This window comes from Piliocolobus tephrosceles, chromosome 17 (assembly GCF_002776525.5).
Source record: "Piliocolobus tephrosceles isolate RC106 chromosome 17, ASM277652v3, whole genome shotgun sequence".
NCBI lineage: Eukaryota > Metazoa > Chordata > Mammalia > Primates > Cercopithecidae > Piliocolobus > Piliocolobus tephrosceles.
In genome coordinates this window covers 1,001,217-1,026,601 of record NC_045450.1, presented here as the reverse complement: position 1 = coordinate 1,026,601, position 25,385 = coordinate 1,001,217, and the positions used below count along the sequence as shown (strand labels likewise).

The window sequence follows — 25,385 nt, the reverse complement described above, 5'->3', positions numbered from 1 at the left end:
CATCTTTTCTTTTCTTTTCTGTTTTTTTTTTGAGACAGAGTCTCGGTCTGTCGCCCAGGCTGGAGTGCAGTAGCGCGATCTCGGCTCACTGCAACCTCCGCCTCCCGGGTTCACGCCATTCTCCTGCTTCAGCCTCCCGAGTAGCTGGGACTACAGGCACCCGTCACCACGCCCGACTAATTTTTTGTACTTTTAGTAGAGACGGGGTTTCACCGTGTTAGCCAGGATGGTCTCGATCTCCTGACCTCGTGATCCACCCGCCTCGGCCTCCCAAAGTGCTGGGATTACGGGCGTGAGCCACCACGCCCGGCCACGAATGCCTTTTTATACTGTTATCAAAGAACCAGGCCACCAGCGCCGCCACCAGCGCCAGTCTACCCTCACCGGACCGCGAAGCACCCTCCGGGCTCATGGCCCTCCCCCCAGGCCGGAAACGTCTCCGCCCGCTTCCGCTTCCCGATGCAGCAGCCACTGCCCGAAGCAAAGATGGCGCCAAGCGCGCGGCGCCTGTGGGGACGTCACAGTGGTCGCGCGCGGTGACGCCATCGCAGCGCGCCGAGAGTGTGGAGTTCTGTGAGGAGTTCGGTGCTAATCTCCGTCACGCGGCGGCGGCTGCCGGGGCCCTAGCCGATTTCAGCTGGAGCGGCGGCGGCGGCAACATGGCAGAGACCGCGGCCGGAGTGGGCCGCTTCAAGGCCAAGTGAGCCCGGAGCGTTGGGGCCGCGCGGGGAGGGAGCTGGGTTCGCAGCCGGCATAGCGGAGGTGCGCGTGGGGTGGGCACGCATTCTGGTCCGTGGAGGCGAGAGGCTATGTGTGCGCCGGCTCGCGGGGTCCCGGACGCTGCGGTGACACCAGGCGGGAGAGTCGACCCCGACTGCTCTCGGGGAGGACGGCGATCGGAGCCTGGCCGCCGGGAGCAGCAGCGTGGGCTCATCGAGAAGCCGGCTGTGGGTGGAGTGGGGATCAGAAGTCCCGATGAGGGGAGGAGAGGGCTGAGCCTAGGTCGGGGCTGGTCCCGGGAGGCGGCGGGAGGCGAAGAACCACCTCTGAGCAGTCGGCCTAGGGACGTTTTACCCGCGATCTCTCTTCTCCAGGGAGCAGGTAGACAGCAGGAGAGGGGCGGGTCTGCAGAAGCCCAGGAGGCCCTGAGTTCTGTGCCCCCTCACTCCCCAAGCCTTTGTCGAACAGCAGTACTGGTGCCCCTGCCCTGGCAGCGCAGCCTCAGGGGATTAGCGTTTCCACTGGCAGCTATGGGGCTTTGGTTGTGCCAAGCACTGGTAAAGGAAGGTCCCAGGCTGGCAGCACCGCCATGGGAGGGTCAACTGGGTGCGGGGGTTCAGGGGCTGCTTTCATTTTGGCAGTCAGGCTTCCAGAAGCGCAGCGAGCCAGACCTTGACATCTGGGAAGAGAAGCCCAGGCCGCATACAAGCAACAGGGGGAAGATAGGAAACCCGTCCCAGAGGCTGGGACAGGAGCAATGGGGTGCACTGTGGGCCATGAGAGGGAAGGAAAGCAGAGGCAAGGGTGGCAGAAGCTCTTCTGGGCAAGGTCTGGAAGGTGTGTGGGCAGAAGGGAGGGTTTGATGCAGGGCAGTGATATCTTCAGCTATGTTCTGAAAGGTACCTGGCAGCAGGGTTAAGAGGTAGGTAGGGGAGGCCGGGAGCAGTGGCTCACGCCTGTAATCCCAGCAATTTGGGAGGCCAAAGTGGGTGGATCACGAGGTCAGGAGATCGAGACCATGGTGAAACCCCCATCTCTACTAAAAAATACAAAAAACTAGCCGGGCGCAGTGGCAGGTACCTATAGTCCCAGTTACTCGGGAGGCTGAGGCAGAATGGTGTGAACCCGGGAGGTGGAGCTTGCAGTGAGCTGAGATCGCACCCTTGTACTCCAGCCTGGGTGACAGATGGAGACTCTGTCTCAAAAAAGAAAGAAAAAAAAGAAGAGGTAGGTAGGGGGCCCAGTGAAGAGGCCAGAGTGGCTGACCAGAGGCTGCGGTGGCCTGGACCAGGTGGAGGCAATGGAGAGGGAAGGAGGAGGGGCAGGAGTGAGGTCACAGCAATGACAGCTGCTCGTGGGACCTGGGCTCTGGGCAAGCCTGGGGATGAAGGGAGGAGCCAGCGAGGGGAAGAGGTATGCCAGACCTCAGGGATGAAGACACTGGGAGGATGTGCTCTGGGCTGGCTACCCAGGCCTGGCCACCCACCGCCGGCAGGTGTGTCCCCAAGGACCCCCCTGGCTCTCACTGGGGAATCCCTGAGAACCCTGGGCTGTTGGGCTGACTCTTCCTGACACAGGCCCACCCCCTGCTGCCTCAGGGATCACCAGCCCAGGTCTCCACTTCTCAGTGAGGGGGGTAGCAACATCCCCCTGCAGTACTGCTGGTTCCACCCCATGCCCTGTCTCTGCTGTTGCCCAGAAACTCAAGGGCAGGGGACATTGGGGTCACCTCGAGAGGAGCACCCAACACAGGGCTGGGCCCTGGGGACTGAAGGGGTGGGTGGTGCTCACTCGCCCCCTGCTCTCCTTCCAGCTATGCTGTGGAGCGCAAAATTGAACCTTTCTACAAGGGCGGAAAAGCACAGGTACCAGCCTGGGGAAGGGCAGGGGGCGGGTAGCCAGAGACCGTGGGGGGTGCTGAATGTTGCCTGGCTGAGACCCCTCTGTCCCCAGCTGGACCAGACTGGCCAGCACCTCTTCTGCATCTGTGGCACCAGAGTCAACATTCTGGAGGTGGCCTCGGGGGTCGTGCTGCGGAGTCTGGAGCAGGTGAGGGTAGCCTGGGTGGGTGAGGGGTAAGTGGAGGGGGCAGCCCACTCACACCATGCTCTGCACACCACTCTTTCTCCTAGGAGGACCAGGAGGACATCACTGCCTTTGACCTCAGCCCTGACGATGAGGTACGCGGGGCGGGGCCTGGAGGGGACCTGCTCCAGCGCCTCCCTCCCAGACTGAGTCCAGGAGGCTGTGAGCAGGGTATTGCTGCCCCTCTGCTGACCTGTATCCTCCCCCAGGTGCTGGTGACAGCCAGCCGGGCATTGCTGCTGGCTCAGTGGGCCTGGCGAGAGGGCACCGTTACCCGCCTGTGGAAGGCGATACACACAGCCCCCGTGGCCACCATGGCCTTCGACCCCACCTCCACGCTGCTAGCCACAGGTAGGGCCCTGCAGCACAGGTGGGTATCAGGCACAGATGCAGGGGCTTTGGGCATTCCACTCCCTCACCTTGCTTCCCTGCAGGTGGCTGTGACGGGGCCGTGCGCGTCTGGGACATTGTGCGGCACTATGGGACACACCACTTCCGAGGCTCGCCCGGTGTTGTGCAGTGAGTTGGGCGGTGGAGGGGGAGGGCAGAGGCACCGCGCAGGCTGCACAGCTCACCCATCCTGTCCCATCCGCCCGCAGCCTAGTAGCCTTCCACCCGGACTCTACACGCCTGCTGCTCTTCTCCTCAGCCACGGATGCCGCCATTCGCATGTGGTCACTGCAGGACCGGTCGTGCCTGGCTGTGCTGACTGCCCACTACAGCGCTGTCACCTCACTGGCCTTCAGCGCCAACGGCCACACCATGCTCAGGTCAGCAGTGGGCCCTGGTACAAGGGGGAGGCTTGGAAAGTGGGGGCCGAGGCTAAGACTTGACCTGAGGTTGCTGTTACTACCCCAGCTCCGGCCGTGACAAGATCTGTGTCATCTGGGACCTTCAGAGCTGCCAGGCCACAAGGACCGTGCCTGTGTTTGAGGTGGGGATGCCTGGAGGCCAGGGCTGGTTGAGTTGGGTGGGGAAGGGGCATGACAGCAGTCTGTGACCCAGTTCGTCTCCAGAGTGTGGAGGCTGCTGTGCTATTGCCAGAGGAGCCAGTGTCCCAGCTGGGTGTGAAGTCCTCAGGCCTGTACTTTCTGACAGCCGGCGACCAAGGTGTGTTGGGCCGGGACACAGGCAGCGGTGTGGGGTTGGGGAAGGCCTCTGGACCTGAGTCTCAGCAGCCCTGTCCCCACCCACACAGGCATTCTGCGCGTGTGGGAGGCAGCTTCCGGGCAGTGTGTGTACACGCAGGCCCGGCCGCCGGGCCCCGGGCGGGAGCTGACTCACTGCACCCTGGCCCGCACCGCCGGCCTGCTCCTCAGCGCCACCGCCGACCACAACCTGTTGCTCTATGAGGCTCGCTCCCTGCGGCTGCAGAAACAGGTGCACATTTACCCTTGCTCTGTCTGGAGGTGCGGGCACCAGCCCTCCTCTTGCACAGGTCCTGGCTCACATCTCCTGCCCCTGCCGCCCTGCAGTTCGCTGGCTACAGTGAGGAGGTCTTGGATGTCCGGTTTCTTGGGCCCGAGGACTCCCACGTCATCGTGGCCTCCAATAGCCCCTGCCTGAAAGTGTTTGAGCTGCAGACGTCAGCCTGCCAGATCCTCCATGGCCACACAGGTGAGTGGGGCCAGCCCACCTGACACCCTGGGACCTGCCTGGGTCCCTTGCTTGCTTCCCTTCCCCCATCTTGCTGTGTGACCTATACCTCCCCACAACATCTCAGATATCGTCCTGGCCCTGGATGTGTTCCGGAAGGGATGGCTCTTTGCCAGCTGTGCCAAGGTGAGGCACCCTGAGAGGTAGGGGCAGAGGCACCAGGCGGGGAGGCCACGCAGTAGGCCCATGGACCAGCCTCCCTCCTCAACTCCCTGTCCCCAGGATCAGAGCGTCCGTATCTGGAGAATGAACAAGGCTGGCCAGGTGATCTGCGTGGCTCAGGGTTCCGGTCACACACACAGCGTGGGCACCGTCTGCTGCTCTAGGTAGTGAGTTGGGGCTGGGCCCAGGGGTGTCGGGGACATGGAGGCCCAGGCCTGCCAGCAGGGGCTGCCACTCAGGGAGCTGAGGAGGCAGCGGCAGCTTTGGCTTGCTCTGAGGGTCCAGCCCAGAGTTGTCGAACAGAACAGGACAGGAGACTCCCTACGTGCCTCGAGGGCAGTCCTCAGAAGTAGCCCCGGCGAAGTGGTTAAAGGGGGGAAGGGCACTAGGCAGAGAACGATTCTGCACGAGGCCCAGGTGGAGAGGTGACCCCTGCATGTAGGCCTGGGGTCCTGTGGCTGGGGCTGAATCACCAGGTGCTGCGGGTGGACAGTGTAGACAGGGTGTGATCCTACAGGTGCCTGGGGGTGACCCAGGCCAACCCGCATCCTGGGACGGTCCCCGTGGTCCGTCCGGACTGTGGGCTCCCAGGCTGGCCCTGTGGGGAGCTGGCCTCAGGACTGGCCGGGGCTCAGCTGTGTCTCCTCTCCTGTTGGGCCACAGGCTGAAGGAGTCCTTCCTGGTGACAGGCAGCCAGGACTGCACTGTGAAGCTGTGGCCTCTTCCCAAAGCCCTGCTGTCCAAGAACACAGCCCCAGACAACAGCCCCATCCTCCTGCAGGCCCAGACCACTCAGCGCTGCCATGATAAGGTGACTCCATAGCCACTGGGGTGGGGGTGTGGCCAAGCCCTTGCTGGCCGGGGAGGGGGGGTGCTGAGCCATCACCTTCTCCCATTGCCAGGACATCAACAGCGTGGCTATTGCCCCCAACGACAAGCTGCTGGCCACAGGCTCACAGGACCGCACAGCCAAGCTCTGGGCCCTGCCGCAGTGCCAGCTGCTGGGTGTCTTCTCAGGTCACCGGCGTGGCCTCTGGTGCGTCCAGTTCTCTCCCATGGACCAGGTGCTGGCCACAGCCTCAGCTGATGGCACCGTCAAGCTCTGGGCGCTTCAGGACTTCAGCTGTCTCAAAGTAAGCGGCGATCCAGGCCCTCCCCACCTCTCGCCCTGGTGACATCTCATGCCCTACCCCCCACACCCTTTGCAGACATTCGAGGGGCACGATGCTTCTGTACTGAAGGTGGCCTTTGTGAGCCGTGGCACGCAGCTGCTGTCCAGGTGAGTGGTCTGGGGCAGTGCAGCGATGGGGTGGGGGGTGGCGGGGTGACCTGCCTGATGCTGAGCCTCTCCCCACCCCAAACCCAGTGGCTCGGATGGCCTCGTGAAGCTCTGGACCATCAAGAACAACGAGTGTGTGCGGACGCTGGATGCCCACGAGGACAAGGTCTGGGGGCTGCACTGCAGCCGGCTGGATGACCGCGCCCTCACTGGGGCCAGCGACTCCCGAGTCATCCTCTGGAAGGTTGTGGGCCCCAAGGGCAGGGAAGAGTCGGGGTGGAGTGGAGGCCCCATCTGACCCCAGTCTGACCCCAGGATGTGACCGAGGCGGAGCAGGCAGAGGAGCAGGCCAGGCAAGAGGAGCAGGTGGTCAGGTAAGGCCAGGGCAGTGGCACCCCTCCTGGCATCAGCCCTGCTCTGTGCTGTAGGGAGACAGGCTGAGCACCAGGCTTGCTGCCTGCTGACTCCGATGGCTCTGCCAGCAGCCCTCAGTGGCCTCTCCTCCCCTCCCCGCAGGCAGCAAGAGCTGGACAACCTGCTGCATGAGAAGCGGTACCTGCGGGCACTGGGCCTGGCCATCTCCCTGGATCGGCCCCACACCGTGCTGACTGTCATCCAGGGTCAGTGCTCACCGGGGGCAAGAGGCTGGGTCTACAGACCACTGGGCTCTGCTTTCCCCAGCTCAGCCTTCCCTCCTCCCACAGCCATCCGGAGAGACCCTGAGGCCTGTGAGAAGCTGGAAGCCACCATGCTCCGACTGCGGCGCGACCAGAAAGGTTGGGGGCCGGTCAGGGTGGGTGGCCTGGCGGGCAAGGGCCAGTCATGGCAGATTGGCAAGAGGATGAGGGTCCTGTTGCCCACAGAGGCCCTGCTGCGCTTCTGCATCACGTGGAACACCAACTCGCGGCACTGCCACGAAGCCCAGGCCGTGCTGGGTGTGCTCCTGCGGCGCGAGGCCCCCGAGGAGCTGCTGGCTTACGAAGGCGTGCGGGCAGCGCTTGAGGCCCTGCTGCCCTACACTGGTACGTGGGCACAGTCTGGGGTTGGGGGATCCTGGGGGGCGTGTGGACTACCCCCCTGACCTCCTTCTGTCCAACCCCAGAGCGGCACTTTCAGCGGCTCAGCAGGACACTCCAGGCCGCCAGTTTCTTGGACTTCCTGTGGCACAACATGAAGCTGCCTGTGCTGGCGGCCACCCCCACACCCTGGGAAACCCATAAAGAAGCGTTCCCCTAGCCGGTCCGGTCTCTCTCCAGTCCATCCTGAACCCCTGGAAAACCCATAAAGGCCGCTCTCCTAGCCGGCCCTGTCTCTCTGGACTCCAGTCCAGCCCCTACCCTGGCCAACACCCTACCTAGCCAGCCAGAAGGGCACTGGAGCTGATGGTCTCGGCCTTACCAAGCCCATCCTGCACCCTGGCCTGGCAGAGATCTAGCCCGCGGCTCCGCACGCTTAGACGGTGGGGGTCATTCAGAACAAGCTTTACTCAGAGGAACAGCAAATACCCGCCTCCCGACCTGCTGGCCAGGGAGATCCGCCCTCCGCACTCGTCCCAGCCCTGGGACGGCGCGGTCCATCCCCCCATCGGGGTCCTCGCGCTCACCGCTCCGTAGTACGATGCGGCACAGGCACAGGCTCCACGCACCCTCGGGACGGGCCCTGGCGCCCTGGGCGCCGCTCCAGGGCCCTGCGTGTGACGGTGCAGCAGCGGCTCTGGATGGCGCCCGGCGAAGGTCGGGTGGGCACGGTGGGGGGAGGGGCGGTGGCCTGGGAGGGTTCGGGGGATCCCCGGGCCTCACCGGCCGGGTCGTCTCCTCCACGGAACCCCGTCCGGCTCAGGAGTGCGCCCAGCCCTTCCGGCCGCAACAGCACCGCGGGAAGGAGGCCCTCTCGGTCGCCGTACCTGCGAGGGGCGGGGTGTAGTTAGGGCCCCGTCCGCCCGCCTCGGCTAGGCTCCCCGCCCACGCCCCCTCCCGCGTACCTGCACAGCCACCAGCCGCGGTCTGACGTTTCCAACACGCGCACGCGCGCCCCCGCGGGCACTGACAGCTCATCTGCGCGGTTGCTGTCGTAGGCGCGGGAAGCACAGAAGTGAGGACCTGAGAGTGGGTGCCTGGAGTCACCGCGGGGCAGCATAGGCCAAGGCCCGCCCGCACCCTTCTCCAAATTCTCCTTGCTTGAGTCTGCTGACTGCGGGGCCGCTCTAAAACCGGTTCGGGGCTTCCTCTAGGTGCGGAGACCAAGCACGGACTCCTCGGCTGCCCTGCCCGCGATGCTTCTGACCCAGTCTTGCCACACGGTCAAGCCGTAGTGGTGGCATGAGGGGTGGGGTTAGGCGCATACCGCTGCTGCCTAGGGACGGGCCTCCCTCCCGGCCCTGGCCCGGGGCCGCCGCCTCCAGGTAGGGCGCTGGAAACCAGGCTACCTGCTGGTCCTCATTCTCCACCAGCCACCAGCCTGTGCGCAAGAAGCGGGCGGGGACTCAGATCTCGAGGCTCCTTCGGGTCCAGGGGCAGAGGAACAAATCCCTGGGTTATTGGCGGGCCCTACCTGAGGGGTGCCGCAGCAGCACGTCCAGGCTCTCCTGGGCCCGCGCCTGAAAAGGCCGATTCCGCGTATCCTGGGTACCGAAGGGCTGCAGGCAGCGCAGGCTCTGAGTCTCCAGACTGTGGATGGAGAGGCGGCCCGCAGCACGCGAGACAGGCGGCTCCTCTGGGGCGGGCAGGATCACTCGGCTGGGAAGGGCAGCCCGCACGAGTGAGAGGTAGGCGGATGGGGAGGGTGAAACCGGAGGCGCCACCCGGTAAGACCGCCAGCCTCCCAGTCTCTGCCCGTCTTCGCTGGCTGTTCCCCCCACCCTAAACCTCTCCCAGCTCCAAACGCTGCTGCAGGCTGGGAGTTTGGGGCGAGTCAGGCACCTGCCGGGTGGCAGCGCGGGCTCCAGGTCCAGGGGTTGCGGTGCGAAGAAGCCAGTGATCGCCGGGCTCTGTGCCACACGCTCTGCAGTCGCCAGCAGCCTCCGAGAATAGGTTTCCAGCAGCTGCAGGCGCGCCAGGCCGCGGCTCGTGCGCCCCCCGTGTGCAAACAGTGGTGCATCTTAAGGCACCACAAAAACGTGCTGTGAGACCCCGCGTTGGGATTCACTGTTCCCTGGCGCCCCAGGCAAACCACCGCCTTCCCCGCCCCCATACCCAGGCTGGCCTGACCGAGAAGCCTCGGGAGAACGCGGTCAGATCTCCGCAGCAGGCCCGCCTCCACCGGGAAGGTCTCCTTGAGGGTCTTCTGAGGGCAGGAACGGGGGCATTGGTCTTCCAGAGCCCACTGTGCACCCTTGGGAGGGCGGGGTCCCTCACCCAGATGGCAGGGGCTGGGAGCTTCAGCGGGGACGAAGGGCCTCCAGTGGGAGTCACTGATGGGAGGCAGTCCAGTGGGAGGCAGCCGGGTGGGGAAGCCGCAACTGTGGCATCAGGGTGGCCCAGGGTCACTTACCTTGAGCCGCCTGAATTCGTCCCAACTCCTGCGCACGAAGGTGTCGCTGCCGTCTGACCAGCGCACACAGAAGGCAAAGGTCTGGGGGACAAAAAGTTAGGAGTGCCTTGGAGGTGTTGGTCCAGGCACCCCCTTCCTATGCCTTGGGGCCACTAGGGACCCAGCCAGGTCTTACTTGGAGCCTCTTGATCTGCACCAGGGCTGCTCCTTGCACTGAAACTGGGTATCGGGGGCCTGCCATGGCTGTGGCCTCCAGGCTGCAGACTCCTGAAATGGGTGAGGACCCTTCTGCCTCCCTGTGCTTCAGAGGACTCTGGGGGACCCAGAAGACCGTCTGGGATACAATCTGGCAACGCCTCAAGCCTGTGGGGTCCTTGTGGAGCCGCCCCAGCCTAGTCCTTTGCAGCTTTCTTGCTGTCTCCCAAGCCCACGATCTGGGGGCAGGAGCACAGGGACTGGGGGACTTGCAGGCAGAGCTGCTAGGAGGAAGAAGAATGAGCTTTCCAGCCCTGGAGGCGTACAAGACTGAAGAAGGGGTGGAGGGTAGGCGGAACTGCTGCCTGGGTCCCTCCTGCCTGCCTCTGGCCACTGGAGGAGGGAGAAGGCAGGGCTAATCAAAGTGCCGCCTGTCCTGCCCACCTCTCTGGATTCCCCCACTCTGTGAGGTAATTGCCCTGCTAGGGTGCGCCCAACAACTCTTGTCTTTGAACTAGCCTGGGGATTTCTGTGCAGAACCAAGGCCTCAGTGCTTAAAGCTTTAAGTGCTTTGTCTGACTTAATCCTAATGCTGGAGGAAAGGTCTCTTAACGTCCCCGACTAATAGGCGAGGAAATGTGTGTTAAATGCGTGATTTTTGTGAGTTTTTGTGTACATGCTGGGGGAGGGGCAGACCTCACATGCTCACCCCAGGGGTTCCCCTGCAGTGGAGACTTGGGGTAGGAGAAAGAGGGCCCATCTGTGCAGTCACTGGCACTTGTTGGGTGGGGGTGGAGGTCAGGGAAGTGGTCACTAGGGCTGTTTTGAGAACCACCTCTCAATTCATGATTTGCCATGACTTACTGCAAACATGGCCTGGGCAGAGGCTTGCTCAGGTGCCCCACCTCTCTGGCTGCTTCCTTATAGTTCAGGCTTCGGAAGCCACATTCAACCCTGGCACACAGTGGTTCTTCCTGGTGCTGGGGTCACCAGTTCTGTGTTGGGATGCCCCTACTCCAGCCCCTTCAGGGAGTGGTCAGCCTCTGGGGCATCCCTCCAGGAAGCTGCCCTGGCTGCAACAAAGGGCCTTTGTGTGTCTGTCCCTCCAGCACTCTCTGAGGCCCTCAAGCTGTCCCTGGTCCTGGCATGGGCAATGAACACCTGCTCACACAGGGCTGATTTGCAGGGTGCCCCCAGCCAGCTGTCACCTTCTCCCTGATCTCAGCTGAGGGCCTAGCTGACCTGGTGGGGTCCAGCATTTGAACCCAGGGAAGACCTTGCTCCCCTGGAAGACAGGAGAGAAGCTGGGGAGGATTTATTCAAAAGCAGAAGCCTAGAGGGATTCTGAGGCTGCCTCCCCACCCCAGCTGACAGCCCCTGCCCCACACCACATCAGCCCTGCATGGTTTCCACTTTTTCCTCCCCTACCCTTTTTTCTTACCTGAATAGTAAAGCCACCCCACCCTCCATCCGTATGCTCCTCACTTGCCCCAACAAAATCCACTCCAAGGACAGACACAGTGCCTCTCACCTGTAATCCAAGCACTTTGGGAGGCCGAGGCAGGAGTTCCTGCTTGAGCTCAGGAGTTCAAGACCAGTCTGGGCAACATGTTGAGACCTCTATCTATGCCCCCGCGAAATACAAATATTAGCTGGCCATGGTGGCATGTGCCTGTAGTCCCAGCTACTTGGGAGGCTGAGGTGGGAGATCACTTGAGCCTAAGCAGTTGCAGCTACAGTGAACAACATCGTGCCACTGCACTTCACCCTGGGTAACAGAACAAGACCCTGTCTCAAAAAAAAAAAAAAAGAAAGAAATCCACTCCCCATATGATAGCCAGAGGAATCTGCAGCAAACTGAAATGGGATCAGATTGGGTAGCCTTGTCCAAAACTGTCTAGCGTCTTCCCCCACCCTCATAATAAATTCCCAGTCCCCGCAGCTGCTGACCAAGTCTTGGTCCGTGGATCTCCCCTCCCACCTTACAACCCTCCCTAGCGTCCCACTGGCCTTTCTGTTCCTGCAAAATGCCAAGACCCTGCCACCTTGGGCTTGGTCTCGAAGGCGCTCCTCAGCTGATTCCTCATCCTTCAGACAGGGTCACCTCCTCAAGGAGGCCTTCCAGATTTACCACACCCTTGCATGGACCCACCAGTTTGTACGTGAACATTTATGAATGTGAGTCCTTGTTTTTTTTTTCCTGTCTTGACCACTGAATTATGAACAGAGGAGGTCAGGGAACAGACCTGTGTTTCCTGCTCTGCCCAGCACCTGGAACAGCGCTTGGAACAGAGCACAAATAATAGCGGAATGGATAAATGAACGCAAGGAGGCAGAGGAATCCCAGAGGCCCCTCCAACCCGGAGCCCGACCCCTCATCCCAGGTTCTAGGATCCGCGGCAGCCGGCGGGGGGCGCCGGAGAGCCCAAGGCACGCGCCAACCCTCTGCGGCCGCGCCCCGCGCTGCGTTGCCAGGCGCCCGTTGCCATGGCGCCGGGGCGGCGACAAGAGCCCAGAACCCTAGCGCGCGCCGCAATCTGTGCGGTCACGCCAGCCCCGCGCTGAGAAGGCGCTGGGCAGCCAGCGGGTGGGACGCGCCCCTCAGCGGAGGGCACAGAGCCTGGCCGCAGGCACGCAGGACACTCAGAGCGGAGCGATGGGGACGTCGCGGGCCGCAACACTGACTTTGCCTGAGTGTCAGCCCGGGTTCGCAGCGCGCCCGCCGCGCACCTTCCGCCGCGCACCTTCCGCCACACACTGCTCTTCTACTGGAGGAAGCGAGAGCGCCGCCACGGACGGCGCAACCACGGCGTGCGCCGCGGATCGAGGCCCGGGGGTGCCAGCGGGCTCCGGCCCTCCAGCTCCGTCCCTGCCCCTGGCCCTGGGCCCGGCACCGCCCCGGTCCGTGCCGCGGCCTCTGGCTCCGCCTCCACACGGGCCCGCGCGCCGGCCCCCGCCCCCAACTCCGCCCCAAGCCCCAGCTCGGGCCCGGCCCCCGCGAGCACGGCGCGCGCCTCCAGCTACTGTGGCTGCGCGCTGGCCTGGAGGCTGACCTGGAGGCTCATCTGGAGGCCGAGCTGGCCCGGCAGGCCTTGCGCGGGCAACATGGCGGCGCCCGGCGAGCGGGGCAGGTTCCACGGCCGGAATCTCTTCTTCCTGCCGGGAGGCGTGCGCTCCGAGGTGATGGACGACCTGGCGACCGACGCGCGGGGCCGGGGCGCGGGGCGGAGAGACGCGGCCGCCTCGGCCCCGACGCCAGCCCAGGCGCCGACCTCCGAGTCTCCGGTCGCCGAGGACGCCTCCCGGAGGCGGCCGTGCCGGGCCTGCGTGGACTTCAAGACGTGGATGCGGACGCAGCAGAAGGTGCAAATCCCTGCCCGACTTCTCCCAGCCCCACGCAGCCCCTGCCCCTGCCCCCGCCCAGGTGCCCCGGCAGAGCTCCCCAGTGTTGCCTGTCCCTGAACCTTGCCCCCGGGTAAGCCCGGCCTTACAGCCTTCATCCGCGCGTGGGTTGGATCGTCTGCAGGGCTTTGGCCGGAGTCCAGTGGGCCACCGGCTAGGCCGTATAAGGGGGAGCTTTGGGCGCTTTTGTTCGGAGAATGAACTCACTGTTGGTCGGCCTGCTTCCGCAGCGGGACTCCAAGTTTAGGGAGGACTGCCCGCCGGATCGCGAGGAACTGGGCCGCCACAGCTGGGCTGTTCTCCACACCCTGGCCGCTTACTACCCCGACCTGCCCACCCCAGAGCAGCAGCAAGACATGGCCCACTTCATACATTTGTTTTCTAAGTTTTACCCCTGTGAGGAGTGTGCTGAAGACCTAAGGAAAAGGTAAGATGTGTTTGCACGCAGCAGAGCTTTGCACTACAGCCTGGGCCTGGGGCTCCTAGCCGACATTATAGCGGGGAACATAGAAAAACGGATGCAGAGGTGGCAGAAGTTTGCTGAGGAGCAGGGACCTCCAACAGGTGAGGCCTGGGGCCATCTGAGCCTCCTCGTCTTGTCTCAAAAGCCAAACTGTTGGGATCTGCTGCTGAGTACTGCTCCTGCCACAGCCACAGGGCGCCAGGAAGGGCTTCCCTGCATTGTCTGGCACTGAAGGCGGCTCCCCGCAAGTTAGGGAGGACCCCACTTTGCCTGACTTCTAGAGCAGGACTGCTAGTTTGAAAATCTTGGAAATCCACTGCTTTTGCCCCCAAGAGCCACCTCTTCCTCACTGAGGCATCCAAGAGCCAGCACTGGCCCTTGTGGGTGTTTCTAGACCAGATGTCTAGGGCAGAGTTCCCATGGTTGCTGTAAGCCTGGGCAGTTAGAATTAAGTCTCTTGCTGAACTGAGGCACCAGGGCCTCCCTCAGGTGCTAAAAAACAAGTCCAGTTTTCAGTTACAAGGCTGTGCCCAGCCCCACCCAGGCCACACTCTGCCTGAGGCCAGAGACGCTGGATGCCGCTTCCTGGGTGTTAGCAGCTTATAAAATTGCCAGGTCTGTGCTGTGATGTCTTGCCTTGAGGCCTCGTTGGAGTTTGCCAAGCTCTCCAGGTGGGTGTTTGAGCAACCCTGGGAGTTCATCACACCCGGAAGCTGCAGGGTCAGCCCTGTTCTGGGAATTCCTCTCCCTTGGAGCATAAGGGCACTCCCAGGTGTAGCTCACAGCAGTGCCCCAGTTGTCCTTCCTTGGGAGCAGACAGGGAACTGGCAGGGGCAGTGAAGCCACTGCGTCCTCCCATTCTTTACATGCTCTCCCTGTGCAGGCTGTGCAGGAACCAGCCAGACACCCGCACTCGGGCATGCTTCACGCAGTGGCTGTGCCACCTGCACAATGAAGTGAACCGCAAGCTGGGCAAGCCTGACTTCGACTGCTCAAAAGTGGATGAGCGCTGGCGCGACGGCTGGAAGGATGGCTCCTGTGACTAGAGGGTGGTCAGCCAGAGCCCATGGGACAGCTAGCCAGGTGCCTATGGAGTGGCCTGGTTGGAGAGGGGCAGGGCACTCATTAAAGTGCATCAGAGCCAGAGCCTGTTGTGTCTCAGTTGGGTGGTCCCCAGGACACTGCCCGTGGGGACCTGCCCTGCCCGTTAGGTTTGGAGCAGAAGTGGAGGTGCACACAGCAGGCACCCACTGGCCTCCTCCTCCTTGGAGGCCCCAAGGAGCTGCAGCTGAACTGCAGGTGAGGGAGGCAGGAGCAGCCTGGGCTGCCCCTTGGCATTCAGGATGTGGCTTCCTGCCCACCACGTACCCTGGCGCCTCGCTCCTCACACAGGAAGACGGCAGGCCTGGCCGGGCGTCCCTGTGCCTGTCCCTGGAGGCCAGGCCATTGCCTTCCCACTCTGCAGCCAGGGATGCCCCTGCCCCCGGTGGCTCTGTGCTGCTCGCTTTAGGGGCTTAGTTCTCCACTCCGCTCAGTCCCTACAGGGAAAGCTCAGGCAGGGTCTTTCTGAGGGTCCGCCAGCCATCCTGCCCTCTCCCTGCCTGGCACATGCCTGCCAGCGTTGTGCCATGCCTGTCCACAGGGATTCGTGGGGCCCGCTTCCTCAGAGTCTGAAGCCCAAATGAAACGTTGACCGAGGACCTGGCTTCAGTGTGTTTTCTGCTGGGGCTTATCGCAGTGGGCAGGGCTTGTTCCATCCCTGTGTGCCCAGCTGCATTTCCTGCTGGGGTCCTCGCTCCTCAGGAGAGAGAGATCCCGAGGTGACAGTGAGCTGGGAACAGCAAGGACGCTGATTGGTTGGGGCGGGGAGGCCAGAGTAGCTGATGCAGGGTCCCAGGAGTACAGCGTGGCCAGGCAGCACGAGGTCTCCAAGGCCCCAGCAGAGCTGTGGTTTGTACCCCCAGCTCCCCTGACAGGAAGTTCTTGGTGGGTTTGGAGCCAGGGAATGGCATGGAGTGATGTGGCTGTGAAGGGTCCTCTGGCTGCTGAGCTGGGATGAGGCAGGGAAGGGTGGAACAGGACTGGTGAGGAAGCCGGGGCAGTCACCGAGTGACCACTGAGAGGAATACCCACCCCACGGCAGGGGCAGACGCGGGTACATTAAGGGGAGAGCCAGAGAACTCATGGGGTGAGGATGGAGTCCCAGGAGACTGCTGGGAGCTGCCGTGTGTGTCGCAGATGGAGAAGGCTGTGAGTGCAGCAAGTTGAGGGGTGACTGGGACCCAGCTTTTGAGCCTCCCCAGCCCGAGCGGCCCAGCAACAGTGTCCTGTGGCCATAAAACTCCAGGGACCTCTATCTGCCAGGAGTCTCAGCCTTTCCCTGGGTGCAGGCCCACCTTGGCATGGCCTCCTCAGGCCTGTGTGGAGGAAGCTGACATGTCCCCACTAGACTGGCCCTTTGGAGCTGCTGGCTTCTGTAGAGGCTGCGCGGAGGGGCCAGGTGGCACAAATGAGAGAGGGGAGATGGGGGCAGCCAGGAGAAAAGGTGTCCCTTCCTCGCCCAGACACAGCGCTTCTCTCCGGCCTTTCCCAAGGCCTGTGAGTGTCTCAGGAACCAGCTGGTTCTCTGGTAAGGCCGTTTTCAGCTCAGGAACGTACCGCCTGTATCTGCTGTCCCTCCTGCCCCCACCTCCTCTCCGCCTTGCCTTTTTCCCCGTCTTCCTTAAAGTTTCACTCCTGAATAAAACTTCACTTTGCCTTAGAATCTGTTTGTTTTTGTTTTCTTTGTTTTGAGACAGAGTCTAGCTCTGTCGCCCAGGCTGGAGTGCGGTGGAGCAATCTCAGCTCACTGCAACCTCCATCTCCCGGGTTCAAGCAATTTCTCCTGCCTCAGCCTTCCGAGCAGCTGGGATTACAGGCACCCGCCAGCATGCCCTCCTAATTTTTGTGTTTTTAGTAGAGACGGGGTTTCACTGTGTTGGCCAGGCTGGTTTTGAACTCCTGACCTCATGGTCCGCCCGCCTCAGCCTCCCAAGATGCTGGGATTACAAGCGTAAGCCACCGCACCAGGCCAGAGCCTGTTTTTTTGGGGCATCCAGGCCAGTGGAACTCTAGTGCAAGAAAAACACCAGCTCTGGCTTGAGCTGGTGTTCCAGAGCTGTTGACACGCAGACCAAAGGAGCCAGCCCAGAGGGAGAGACCTCAGCAGGATGGTACCCTGGGCTCCTAAGGCTCACAGGTCACAGAGGAGGGACCTATGAGGTAGGAGGAATACCAGGAGGGAGGAGGACCTCCAAGTGGGGCACAGTGGCTCATGCCTGTAATCCCAGCACTTTGGGAAACCGAGGTGGGCAGATCACTTGTGGTCAGGAGTTCGAGACCAGCCTGGTCAACATGGCGAAACCTCGTCTCTACTAAAAATACAAAAAAAAAAAAAAAAAAATTAGCTGGGCATGGTGGCGCACCTGTAATCCCAGCTACTCCAGTGGCTGAGGCAGGAGAATCGCTTGAGCCCATGAGGCAAGGGTTGCAGTGAGCCAAGATTGCACCACTGCACTCCAGCCTGGGTGACAGAGTGCGACTCTTAAAAAAAAAAGAATTGAGCTGACAGCAGCATCAGACTTGCCCTTGCGATTGGCATGGAGGTCAGTGTAGGGTCCAGCCCCACAGGGTCGGTGGGTTTTTCTCCCCATGTGCAGAGACGAGAGATTATAGAAATAAAGACCTAAGATAGAGATAAAAGACAGCTGGGCCCGGGGGACCACTACCACCAAGACGCGGAGACTGGCAGTGGCCCCGAATGCCAGGCTGCACTGATATTTATTGGATACAAGACAAAGGGGCAGGGTAAGGAGTGAGCCATCTCCATTGATAGGTAAGGTCACGTGGGTCACGTGTCCACTGGACGGGGGGCCCTTCCCTGCCTGGCAGCCGAGGCAAGCGGAGGGAGAGAGACAGCTTATGCCATTATTTCCACATATCCGAGACTTTTAGTACTTTCACTAATTTGCTAGTTAGCTAATTAATTAATTTAGTACTTTCACTAATTTAGTACTTTTTAGTACTTAATTTAGTACTTAATTAATTTAGTACTTTCACTAATTTGCTAGTTCACTGATTTCACTAGTTAGCTAAAAGGCAGAGCCAGGTGTGCAGGATGGAACATAAAAGCGGACCAGGAGCGTGACCGCTGAAGCACAGCATCACAGGGAGACGGTTAGGCCTCCGGATAACTGCGGGCGGGCCTGAGTGATGTCAGGCCCTCCACAAGTGGTGGAGGAGTAGAGGCTTCTCTAAACTCCCCCGGGGGAAGGGAGACTCCCTTTCCCAGTCTGCTAAGTAGCAGGTGCTTTTCCTTGGCACTGACGCTACCGCTAGACCATGGTCTGTTAGGTCCATTTGGTAGCCGGTGTCTTCCCAGACGCTGGCGTTACCACTAGACCCAGGAGCCCTCTGGTGGCCCTGCCCGGGCATAACAGAAGGCTCACACTCTTGTCTTCTGGTCACTTCTCACCATGTCCCTTCAGCCCCTATCTCTGTATGGCCTGGTTTTTCCTAGAGTATGATTGTTGAGCGAGGATTATTATAATATTGGAATAAAGAGTAATTGCCGGCCGGGCGCGGTGGCTCAAGCCTGTAATCCCAGCACTTTGGGAGGCCGAGACGGGCGGATCACGAGGTCAGGAGATCGAGACCATTCTGGCTAACACAGTGAAACCCCGTCTCTACTAAAAACTACAAAAAACTAGCCGGGCGACGTGGCGGCGCCTGTGGTCCCAGCTACTCGGGAGGCTGAGGCAGGAGAATGGCGTGAACCCGGGAGGCGGAGCTTGCAGTGAGCTGAGATCCGGCCACTGCACTCCAGCCCGGGCGACAGAGCGAGACTCCGTCTCAAAAAAAAAAAAAAAAAAAAAAGAGTAATTGCCGCAAACTAATGATGAATGATATATAATCATATCCATGATCTAGATCTAGTCAACTTCTTATTTTATGTATTTGATTAGACTGAAACAGCTCGTGCCCTCGGTCTCTTGCCTCGGCACCTGGGTGGCTTGCCGCCCACAGGTCAGTGGCAACCTCGAGTTTAGGTGCCGGTGGGAGCTGATTCTGCCAGGTCTCAGAGGAAGAGAGAGGAGGGTGTTGCAGGCAGAGGATGGAAAACTCGAGTTTGCTGCTAAAGGAAGCAGTAACATGAGGCAGCTGGAGGGGAGGTGGGGTCAACAGTGTTTGGCTTTTTAGGAGAAAGTGCAGCATGTCTGCGTGCTGATGTCAGCGATGAAGTAAAGGAAGAGAATGGATGACACAGGGGGGCAGTCTGTGGGGGACGGGTGACAGGGGTTGGGGTCGAACGCACAGTGTGATGGACTTGGAACACAGTGAGTAGTCCTCTGGCAACACCTGCTCTGCCCACCTGTGCCCAGCAAGACCGAAGAAAGAGCTCCAGACCAGAATCAATGAGTCCAGGGGGGCTGGGCCAAGCAGCACCATCTGTGCCCCAGGCTGGTGTAGCAGGGACCTGGGTTGCTTATTATCTGAGGAACGGTGGCAGCAGTCTCTGCCACTATACAGGTACACTGTAAATGCTCGATCAGTGCAGACATCTCAGTGCTCTAGACAGAAACCTAGGAGTCGTCTGAACTTCCAGCCTGGTAGGAACATGAGGAGAGGGACCTTGCTGCACCCAGGGCTGGGGTCTGTGGAGGGGACCCAGCAGGAAACAGGGCAGCCAGGCACCACCCCCACCCGACTGCTGGTCTCTGATGCCTCTCCCTGCCCTCGATTCCAGACTAGGTGCTTCAAGTGCGCTGGGGAGACCCAGGAGTAGGGAGGGCATTGGGAGTGCCAGCACCTGGCCGTGGGCAAGGAGCAGAGACTCGGAAACCAACACTCCCAATGGCACTGGCCACGTGCCTCTGCCCCTCCCTCAGCAGGCGCTCCTGGGGCCGACGCCTATCTTCCCACCAGACCCTCCCCGCCAGAGGCGAAAACCTGCTGAACGAGCAGCAGGAGCACAGTGGGGGCCATGGGAAAGACCCCAGTTATCCATCTGGTCTTCCTGGGACCAGGGCCAGGGAGCCAGCCCCCTTTCCCGTGGGTTGGAGGAAGATGCTGCAGCCCGTGGGTCTCCTACCCCTTTACTCCCTCACCCAAGGGCCCTTCGCAGAGGAGCGGACGCCTCCTGTCTGTCCTCCCGGCTACAGCCAAGTCTGCGCCCAGCGCCCGCGCCCCACCCAGCCCCATGGGGACCTGGCTGGCGGGTTCCTGAGGATGGCCTCGATCTCGGGACCGGGGCAGGCAGGTGAGGGTGGGGGACGGGAAGCGGGCGCGGCAGAGGGAGAGGAAGGACCCGGCCCCGCGCGCGTGGACCCAGTGGGGGGCGCGGGCCCGGCCCCGCCCCATCCCGCGCGTCCCCGCCGTGGCCGGCGCGCGCTCCCGGGATGAGGCGGCGGCGGCTGCGGCGTCGGTAGCATCAGCATCAGCATCAGCATCAGCATCAGCGGCAGCGGCAGCAGCCTCGGGCGGGGCCGGACGGACGGACAGGCGGACAGAAGGCGCAAGGGGCGCGCGTCCCGCCCGGGCCGGCCATGGAGGGCGCCTCCTTCGGCGCGGGCCGCGCGGGGGCCGCCCTGGACCCTGTGAGCTTTGCACGGCGGCCCCAGACCCTGCTCAGGGTCGCGTCCTGGGTGAGTGGTCCCTGCCCGGGCTCCCGCTCCCGCCTCTGCCTCACGACCTTCAGGCCCCTACCCACCCCCTGCCACCTCCCCCCTGCCCCCTGCTTCTCGCCCCGCAACCCACTCACTCTCATCCTCGCCGGCCCCTCCCCCGCCGGCCTCAGGTTGGGGTGACGTCACCGGGCAGGGCGCGCCCACCTGCGGGCGGGGGAGGGGCCGGCGGCGCCGGAGAGACCTTGAGAGGTCACCGCCGGTCGCCCCTACCCCTGTCTCCTCCCCGGGTCTAATTCCAGTCCCTTTCCGCAGCCCTTACTCCGTTTTTCCTGTTCTCGTGACCTGGGCGCAGGGACGGGGTGGGGACGGGATTCGCCTAGGGGCAGAGGGAGGGGGCTACGGGAATCGAGAGAGACTGGGCAGCGCCTCCCCTTCCCCCGCACACACACCCTCGGGGCTCCTTGGCAGGGAGCCTGGCCCCTGGCCCCCAGGTCCAGCTGTGAGTTGAGGGAGGAGAGGCTCTGGGCTGGGAGGGCTTCCTGGAAGTGGTGTGGGAGGCAGGTTTGGGGGCAGCCTAGCCCACTGGGGCGTCCCTGGGAGGGCCCTGCTGCTCCTTCCCTCCGGCAAGGGAAGTGGCAGTTGGGTGCCGAGCTCTGGGTTTTGTCCAGGTGGCAACCTCTGGACCAGCCGCACCTCGGCGCCTGTCTTGGAGGAGGGCGGTGCCCATGGTGGGGCAGGGGGCTCTGGCCTCCCCTGCGGAATGGCTCTGACCAGACCGGGAGGCAGGACGCTGCGTTTTGGTCCGAGCGCATGTACCGTCTTGTGGCCCACTCTTGGGGGACAAGTGCATGTCCCAGCTTCCCCCTCGGCTTGATCTCTCCGAGCTGGAGCGGGAAAGGAGCGAAGGGATGAGGTTGAGGCTGGAGATCTTTTCTTGGAAACACAGGGCTGCCACATGCAGCCCTGGTTAAAATGACCCTCATGCCTGTCTCCCGGAACTGGTGGGCAGGAGGCATTGAGGTCTGACGGAACCCCAGAGGTCAACGGTGTTATCTTTTCAGCCCCAACACTTACAGGTGATATTAATAATCAGTCACGTGGGGGCCGTCATCCCTCCGATACTCACCGCGTGCAGGAAGCTGGGTGGACGTCTCTGTCCCAGCATTCCATGAGCTGTGCCCGTCACCCTATTTGCATGCTAAAAACAGGCCAGAGAGTTCCCAATCGCGCAGGGCGCAACAGCCCCGCTGCCCCCATACCCTCCCTCCCGCCCTGCTCTGCCCGCTCCACTCTCACCTCCCCTTCGCCCTGCCGGCTGCAGCCTGGGAATCGCGGGCCCAGGTGAAGGTTCCTGTTCCCACACTTTTGAGTGGGCTCTGAGGGGACTCCACGGGCCCACGCGGTGCAGAGTACCTGGCTTGAATCAGCCCCAGCTTTTGTCAGCCATGTGATCCCGGACAAGTCACTTCACCTGTTGGAGCCCCAGTGTCCCCTTTTATAAAGAGGATAAGAACAATGGCGATCCGACGGGGACTTTCCCAGGATTTGGTGAGGGAACGCATGTAAAGTGGCTGTTTAACACAATGCCTGGGCATAGTAGATGCTCACTAAACGGCCCGTGTTGTCAGTAATTACTAAATACGCGAGGGTTTGGGAAAGGAAGAGATGACACCGCCCCCCACCCAGATACGGGCCTGGGAACGCAGGGACAGGCCCGGGGGCGTGGGCGCTCGCAGTGGGCTCGCAGAGATCGGGTCGCTGCAGGGCCCTGAGCGCCGCGCCGCACGCAGGTGTTCTCCATCGCCGTCTTCGGGCCCATAGTCAACGAGGGCTACGTGAACACCGACAGCGGCCCCGAGCTGCGCTGCGTGTTCAACGGGAATGCGGGCGCCTGCCGCTTCGGCGTCGCGCTGGGCCTCGGAGCCTTCCTCGCCTGCGCCGCCTTCCTGTTCCTCGATGTGCGCTTCCAGCAGATCAGCAGCGTCCGCGACCGCCGGCGCGCTGTGTTGCTGGACCTGGGCTTCTCAGGTGGGCGGGGCGGGGACGGGGAGCTGGGGGATGGGGCGGGGCCTGAGGCGGCGAGCGTCGACGGGCCTCCCGGGTGGGCGGGGAGGGGGCGGGGCCCGGGCGGGGAACACCGCTGGACTTCCTAGATGGGCGGGGCCGTGACGAGGGGCGGGGACTGAGGCAGGGAGTGTCAACAGGCCTCTCGGGTGGGCGGGGCTGGGCGGAGCCTGGACAGGCAGCGCCGCGGGACTTTCTAGGTGGGCGGGGCCGGGGTCTGGGCGGAGCCTGGGCGAGGAACGCTGCTGGAGCTCCCGGGTGGGCGGGGTCAGCGTAGAGGGAGGCGGGGCCTCGCACCACGCAGCGAGCCCAGGTGAGGTGCCCCAAGCCTCGGGCCCACCGACCCTTCCTCTTCCGGGCGAGGCCGCCCTGGGCCCCCGCGTGGAACGTCGCCCTGACCCGCCGCACTGCCCGCAGGACTCTGGTCCTTCCTGTGGTTCGTGGGCTTCTGCTTCCTCACCAATCAGTGGCAGCGCACGGCGCCAGGGCCGGCCACGACGCAGGCGGGGGACGCGGCGCGGGCCGCCATCGCCTTCAGCTTCTTCTCCATCCTCAGCTGGGTGAGTGCGGGGCCCGGGAGGGCGGGGCGAAAGGGCCGGCGCTCGGCTGATCCCGGCTGACCCCGCTGGCCCCGCCCCCGCGCAGGTGGCGCTCACCGTGAAGGCCCTGCAGCGGTTCCGCCTGGGCACCGACATGTCACTCTTCGCCACCGAACAACTGAGCGCCGGGGCGAGCCAGGCCTACCCCGGCTATCCGGTGGGCAGCGGCGTAGAGGGCACCGAGACCTACCAGAGCCCGCCCTTCACCGAGACCCTGGACACCAGCCCCAAAGGGTACCAAGTGCCCGCCTACTAGCGGCTGGCAGGCACAGACCAGGGCTCCAAGGCCACCCCACCAACGCAGGCCCCAGGATCTCCGGGACCTCCCTTGGGTTCTTACAGCGCAGTGCCAGGGACATAGTGGGTGGCCGCTTTGGGCCATATGGAGCCAAGAAGGGGTGGACCCTCGCGTGCCCAGGCTGCCGCCTGCCAAGTTCCCCCAGTCCCTCAGCACCTGGCCCCAGGACTAAGGTCCTGAGAAAGGGATGGCACTGCCCAGGATGTGTGTCCCTAGCCCAGAATGGACTGGCTTGGGGAAGGCATTCCCTGTAGGGCCAGCCACCCTGTGGCTCACCTGCTCACTCCGGGGTCAGGGGTTCAGCTGCCATCTACAATCAGCTGCAGGAGCTGCCCAGGACAAAGAGGGGGCAGGGGAAAGACAGCACCGCCACCCCGAGACTGGGGACCCTGGGGATCCTGGCCTCTGTTCTCATCCCATATTCCTGTGGGTAGTGACTGTCTCGTTTCTGTCATGGTGGTGCGTTCCATCTGGAACCACTCCACTTTCTCTCACAGGCTCCTAGAACAGCCCGGCCCTGTCAGTGTTGTGATCGTGGTCCAGTCTTCAGGTTTCACCTCCTAGTACCCCACAAGCTGCTCCTCTGTCTGTGGCCCCGGCCCCTGCCCAGGTGTGGGTGGTTCTGGCCAGGAAGGCACAAGGTAGCTGTGGGCCAAGACACCAGCTGTGTCCCAGCCCTTCAGTAAGACCTTGCCAGGGGAGGAGAAGGATGCTTGGGTGCCAGGCAAGACAAGCCCCTCAGCAGGAGAGAGGCCCAGAGGCTCCAGCTGGCCACCGTGTCCCACGAGATGGCCCCTGTGCGGTTCCCCTTACCTTGGCTTCCTGGACCAGTCCCTGCCTCTCCACCTGCACCCTGCTTCCTGGCCCAGTCCCAGGTTGGAGTCCCTCTGCGTAGCTGACTACTCATGCATTGCTCAAAGCTGGCTTTTCACATTAAGTCAACACCAAAGGTGGTTGCCACATTTCATCAGACAGACAGACACCTCCCTCTGGAGTTGCAGTTGAGTGACAACCTTGTTACATTGTAGCCTAGACCAATTCTGTGTGGATATTTAAGTGAACATGTTTACAATTTTTGTATATATCACACTCTCTCCCTCTCCTGAAAGACCAGAGATTGTGTATTTTCAGTGTCCCATGTTCCAACTGCAACTTCGTTACAATAAAGACTGTAACTGAGCTGACTGTGACCTGGAAGCTCCTGGAATCATCTCTACCCCTTCCCTTCCTGGTGCCAGGGATTGGGATCTGAGAGGCACCAGGGCCCCACAGGAGGGGACGGGGAGGTAGAGGCCAGGCTGACCCCCCAGACTCTGGAGGCTCCAGGTCCATAGATCCCCACCACCACGTATCACACTAGTCTCGTTCTCTGAAATGCTGGGGGGACCCCTTGTTTGTTTTTTGTTGTTTTTGTTTTTGAGATGGAGTCTCGCTCTGTCACCCAAGCTGGACAGTGCAGTGGTGCGATCTCGGCTCACTGCAACCTCTGCCTCCTGGGTTCAAGCAATTCTCCTGCCTCAGCCTCCAGAGTAGCTGGGATTATAGGCACCCACCACCATGCCCGGCTAATTTTTGTATTTTTAGTAGAGGCAGGGTTTTGCCATGGTGGTCAGGCTGGTCTCAAACTCCTGACCTCAAGTGATCCACCCGCCTTGGTGTCTTTCAAAGTGCTGGGATTATAGGCATGAGCCACCGCACTTGGCCTGTTGTGTTTTTGTTTGTTTGTTTGTTTGTTTTAGATGGAGTTTCACTCTTATTGCCCAGGCTGGAGTGCAATGGCGTGATCTTGGCTCACCACAGCCTCTGCCTCCCGGGTTCAAATGATTCTCCTGCCTCAGCCTCCGGAGTAGCTGGGATTACAGGCATGCACCACCATGCCCGGGTAATTTTGTATTTTTAGTGGAGATGGGTTTTCTCCATGATGGTCAGGCTGGTCTCAAACTCCTGACCTCAGGTGATCCACCCACCTCAGCATCCCAAAGTGCTGGGATTACAGGCGTGAGCCACCACACCCCGCCCAGAGTGAACCTGTTTTTTTGTTTTGTTTTTGGAGAAAATTAAAGAAAAGATGGCTAGGCTAGAGTGCAGTGGCAAAATCTTGGCTCACTGCGACGTCCACTTCCCAGGCTCTCGTGATCCTCCCCACTCAGCCTCCTGAGAAGCTGGGACTACAGGCATTCGCCACCGTGCCCAGCTAATTTTAAAGTTTTTTGTAGAGATGGAGTCTCCTTATATTGCTTAGGCTGGTCTTGAACTCCTGAGCTCAAGTGATCCTCTCACCTTGGTCTCCTAAAATGCTGGGATTTCA

General features: G+C 61.9%; 4 protein-coding genes across 7 annotated transcripts; 3 read left to right on the top strand and 1 right to left on the bottom strand.

Annotated features, from left to right (window-relative positions):
* The first annotated feature begins 480 nt into the window (after positions 1 to 480).
* Positions 481 to 7,397, top strand: TBL3 (transducin beta like 3). Of its 2 annotated transcripts, XM_023189180.1 has the most exons (22): positions 481 to 700; positions 2,534 to 2,585; positions 2,674 to 2,769; positions 2,853 to 2,900; positions 3,015 to 3,156; positions 3,240 to 3,324; positions 3,405 to 3,575; positions 3,664 to 3,739; positions 3,822 to 3,915; positions 4,004 to 4,185; positions 4,281 to 4,422; positions 4,529 to 4,587; positions 4,684 to 4,787; positions 5,287 to 5,434; positions 5,526 to 5,756; positions 5,832 to 5,902; positions 5,990 to 6,146; positions 6,218 to 6,276; positions 6,419 to 6,522; positions 6,607 to 6,678; positions 6,766 to 6,924; positions 7,005 to 7,397. In XM_023189180.1, the coding sequence occupies exons 1-22, from the start codon at positions 660 to 662 to the stop codon at positions 7,136 to 7,138; spliced, it is 2,427 nt and encodes an 808-aa protein (XP_023044948.1). In that variant the 5' UTR covers positions 481 to 659; the 3' UTR covers positions 7,139 to 7,397. The 2 variants fall into 2 exon arrangements, with proteins under 2 accessions (XP_023044948.1, XP_023044947.1); XM_023189179.1 differs by having other exon boundaries at positions 562 to 700; positions 2,534 to 2,769.
* NOXO1 (NADPH oxidase organizer 1) lies at positions 7,364 to 12,671 on the bottom strand. Of its 2 annotated transcripts, XM_023189181.3 has the most exons (10): positions 12,317 to 12,671; positions 11,118 to 11,354; positions 9,567 to 9,658; positions 9,392 to 9,472; positions 9,109 to 9,184; positions 8,821 to 8,998; positions 8,453 to 8,637; positions 8,246 to 8,359; positions 7,884 to 8,001; positions 7,364 to 7,805 (listed from the first exon to the last, which is right to left on the bottom strand). In XM_023189181.3, the coding sequence occupies exons 3-10, from the start codon at positions 9,630 to 9,632 to the stop codon at positions 7,502 to 7,504; spliced, it is 1,122 nt and encodes a 373-aa protein (XP_023044949.1). In that variant the 5' UTR covers positions 9,633 to 9,658; positions 11,118 to 11,354; positions 12,317 to 12,671; the 3' UTR covers positions 7,364 to 7,501. The 2 variants fall into 2 exon arrangements, with proteins under 2 accessions (XP_023044949.1, XP_031790337.1); XM_031934477.1 differs by lacking the exons at positions 11,118 to 11,354; positions 12,317 to 12,671 and having other exon boundaries at positions 9,567 to 10,233.
* GFER (growth factor, augmenter of liver regeneration) lies at positions 12,618 to 16,215 on the top strand. The gene is made up of 3 exons (XM_023189182.2): positions 12,618 to 12,949; positions 13,219 to 13,415; positions 14,335 to 16,215. Exons 1-3 carry the CDS (start codon positions 12,692 to 12,694, stop codon positions 14,495 to 14,497), a joined length of 618 nt encoding a protein of 205 aa, XP_023044950.1. The 5' UTR covers positions 12,618 to 12,691; the 3' UTR covers positions 14,498 to 16,215.
* A 3,684-nt stretch (positions 16,216 to 19,899) lies between these two features.
* SYNGR3 (synaptogyrin 3) lies at positions 19,900 to 24,267 on the top strand. 2 transcript variants are annotated; one of them, XM_023189177.2, is made up of 4 exons: positions 19,900 to 20,134; positions 21,907 to 22,144; positions 22,598 to 22,740; positions 22,826 to 24,267. In XM_023189177.2, exons 1-4 carry the CDS (start codon positions 20,036 to 20,038, stop codon positions 23,033 to 23,035), a joined length of 690 nt encoding a protein of 229 aa, XP_023044945.1. In that variant the 5' UTR covers positions 19,900 to 20,035; the 3' UTR covers positions 23,036 to 24,267. The 2 variants fall into 2 exon arrangements, with proteins under 2 accessions (XP_023044945.1, XP_023044946.1); XM_023189178.1 differs by lacking the exon at positions 19,900 to 20,134 and adding an exon at positions 21,417 to 21,664.
* Positions 24,268 to 25,385: the final 1,118 nt, after the last annotated feature.

Coding starts and splice junctions, on each gene's coding strand:
- NOXO1 (XM_023189181.3), bottom strand. CDS start 9,632: ATGGCAGGCCCCCGATACCCAGTTTCAGTGCAAGGAGCAGCCCTGGTG. Junction 9,473..9,566: donor TGCAGATCAAGAGGCTCCAA/GTAAGACCTGGC, acceptor TTTGTCCCCCAG/ACCTTTGCCTTCTGTGTGCG. Junction 7,806..7,883: donor CGCGGCTGGTGGCTGTGCAG/GTACGCGGGAGG, acceptor CGCCCCTCGCAG/GTACGGCGACCGAGAGGGCC.
- GFER (XM_023189182.2), top strand. CDS start 12,692: ATGGCGGCGCCCGGCGAGCGGGGCAGGTTCCACGGCCGGAATCTCTTC. Junction 12,950..13,218: donor GGATGCGGACGCAGCAGAAG/GTGCAAATCCCT, acceptor CTGCTTCCGCAG/CGGGACTCCAAGTTTAGGGA. Junction 13,416..14,334: donor GCTGAAGACCTAAGGAAAAG/GTAAGATGTGTT, acceptor CTCCCTGTGCAG/GCTGTGCAGGAACCAGCCAG.
- TBL3 (XM_023189179.1), top strand. CDS start 2,536: ATGCTGTGGAGCGCAAAATTGAACCTTTCTACAAGGGCGGAAAAGCAC. Junction 2,901..3,014: donor ACCTCAGCCCTGACGATGAG/GTACGCGGGGCG, acceptor ATCCTCCCCCAG/GTGCTGGTGACAGCCAGCCG. Junction 3,325..3,404: donor GGCTCGCCCGGTGTTGTGCA/GTGAGTTGGGCG, acceptor ATCCGCCCGCAG/CCTAGTAGCCTTCCACCCGG.
- SYNGR3 (XM_023189177.2), top strand. CDS start 20,036: ATGGAGGGCGCCTCCTTCGGCGCGGGCCGCGCGGGGGCCGCCCTGGAC. Junction 20,135..21,906: donor TGCTCAGGGTCGCGTCCTGG/GTGAGTGGTCCC, acceptor CGCCGCACGCAG/GTGTTCTCCATCGCCGTCTT. Junction 22,741..22,825: donor TCTTCTCCATCCTCAGCTGG/GTGAGTGCGGGG, acceptor GCCCCCGCGCAG/GTGGCGCTCACCGTGAAGGC.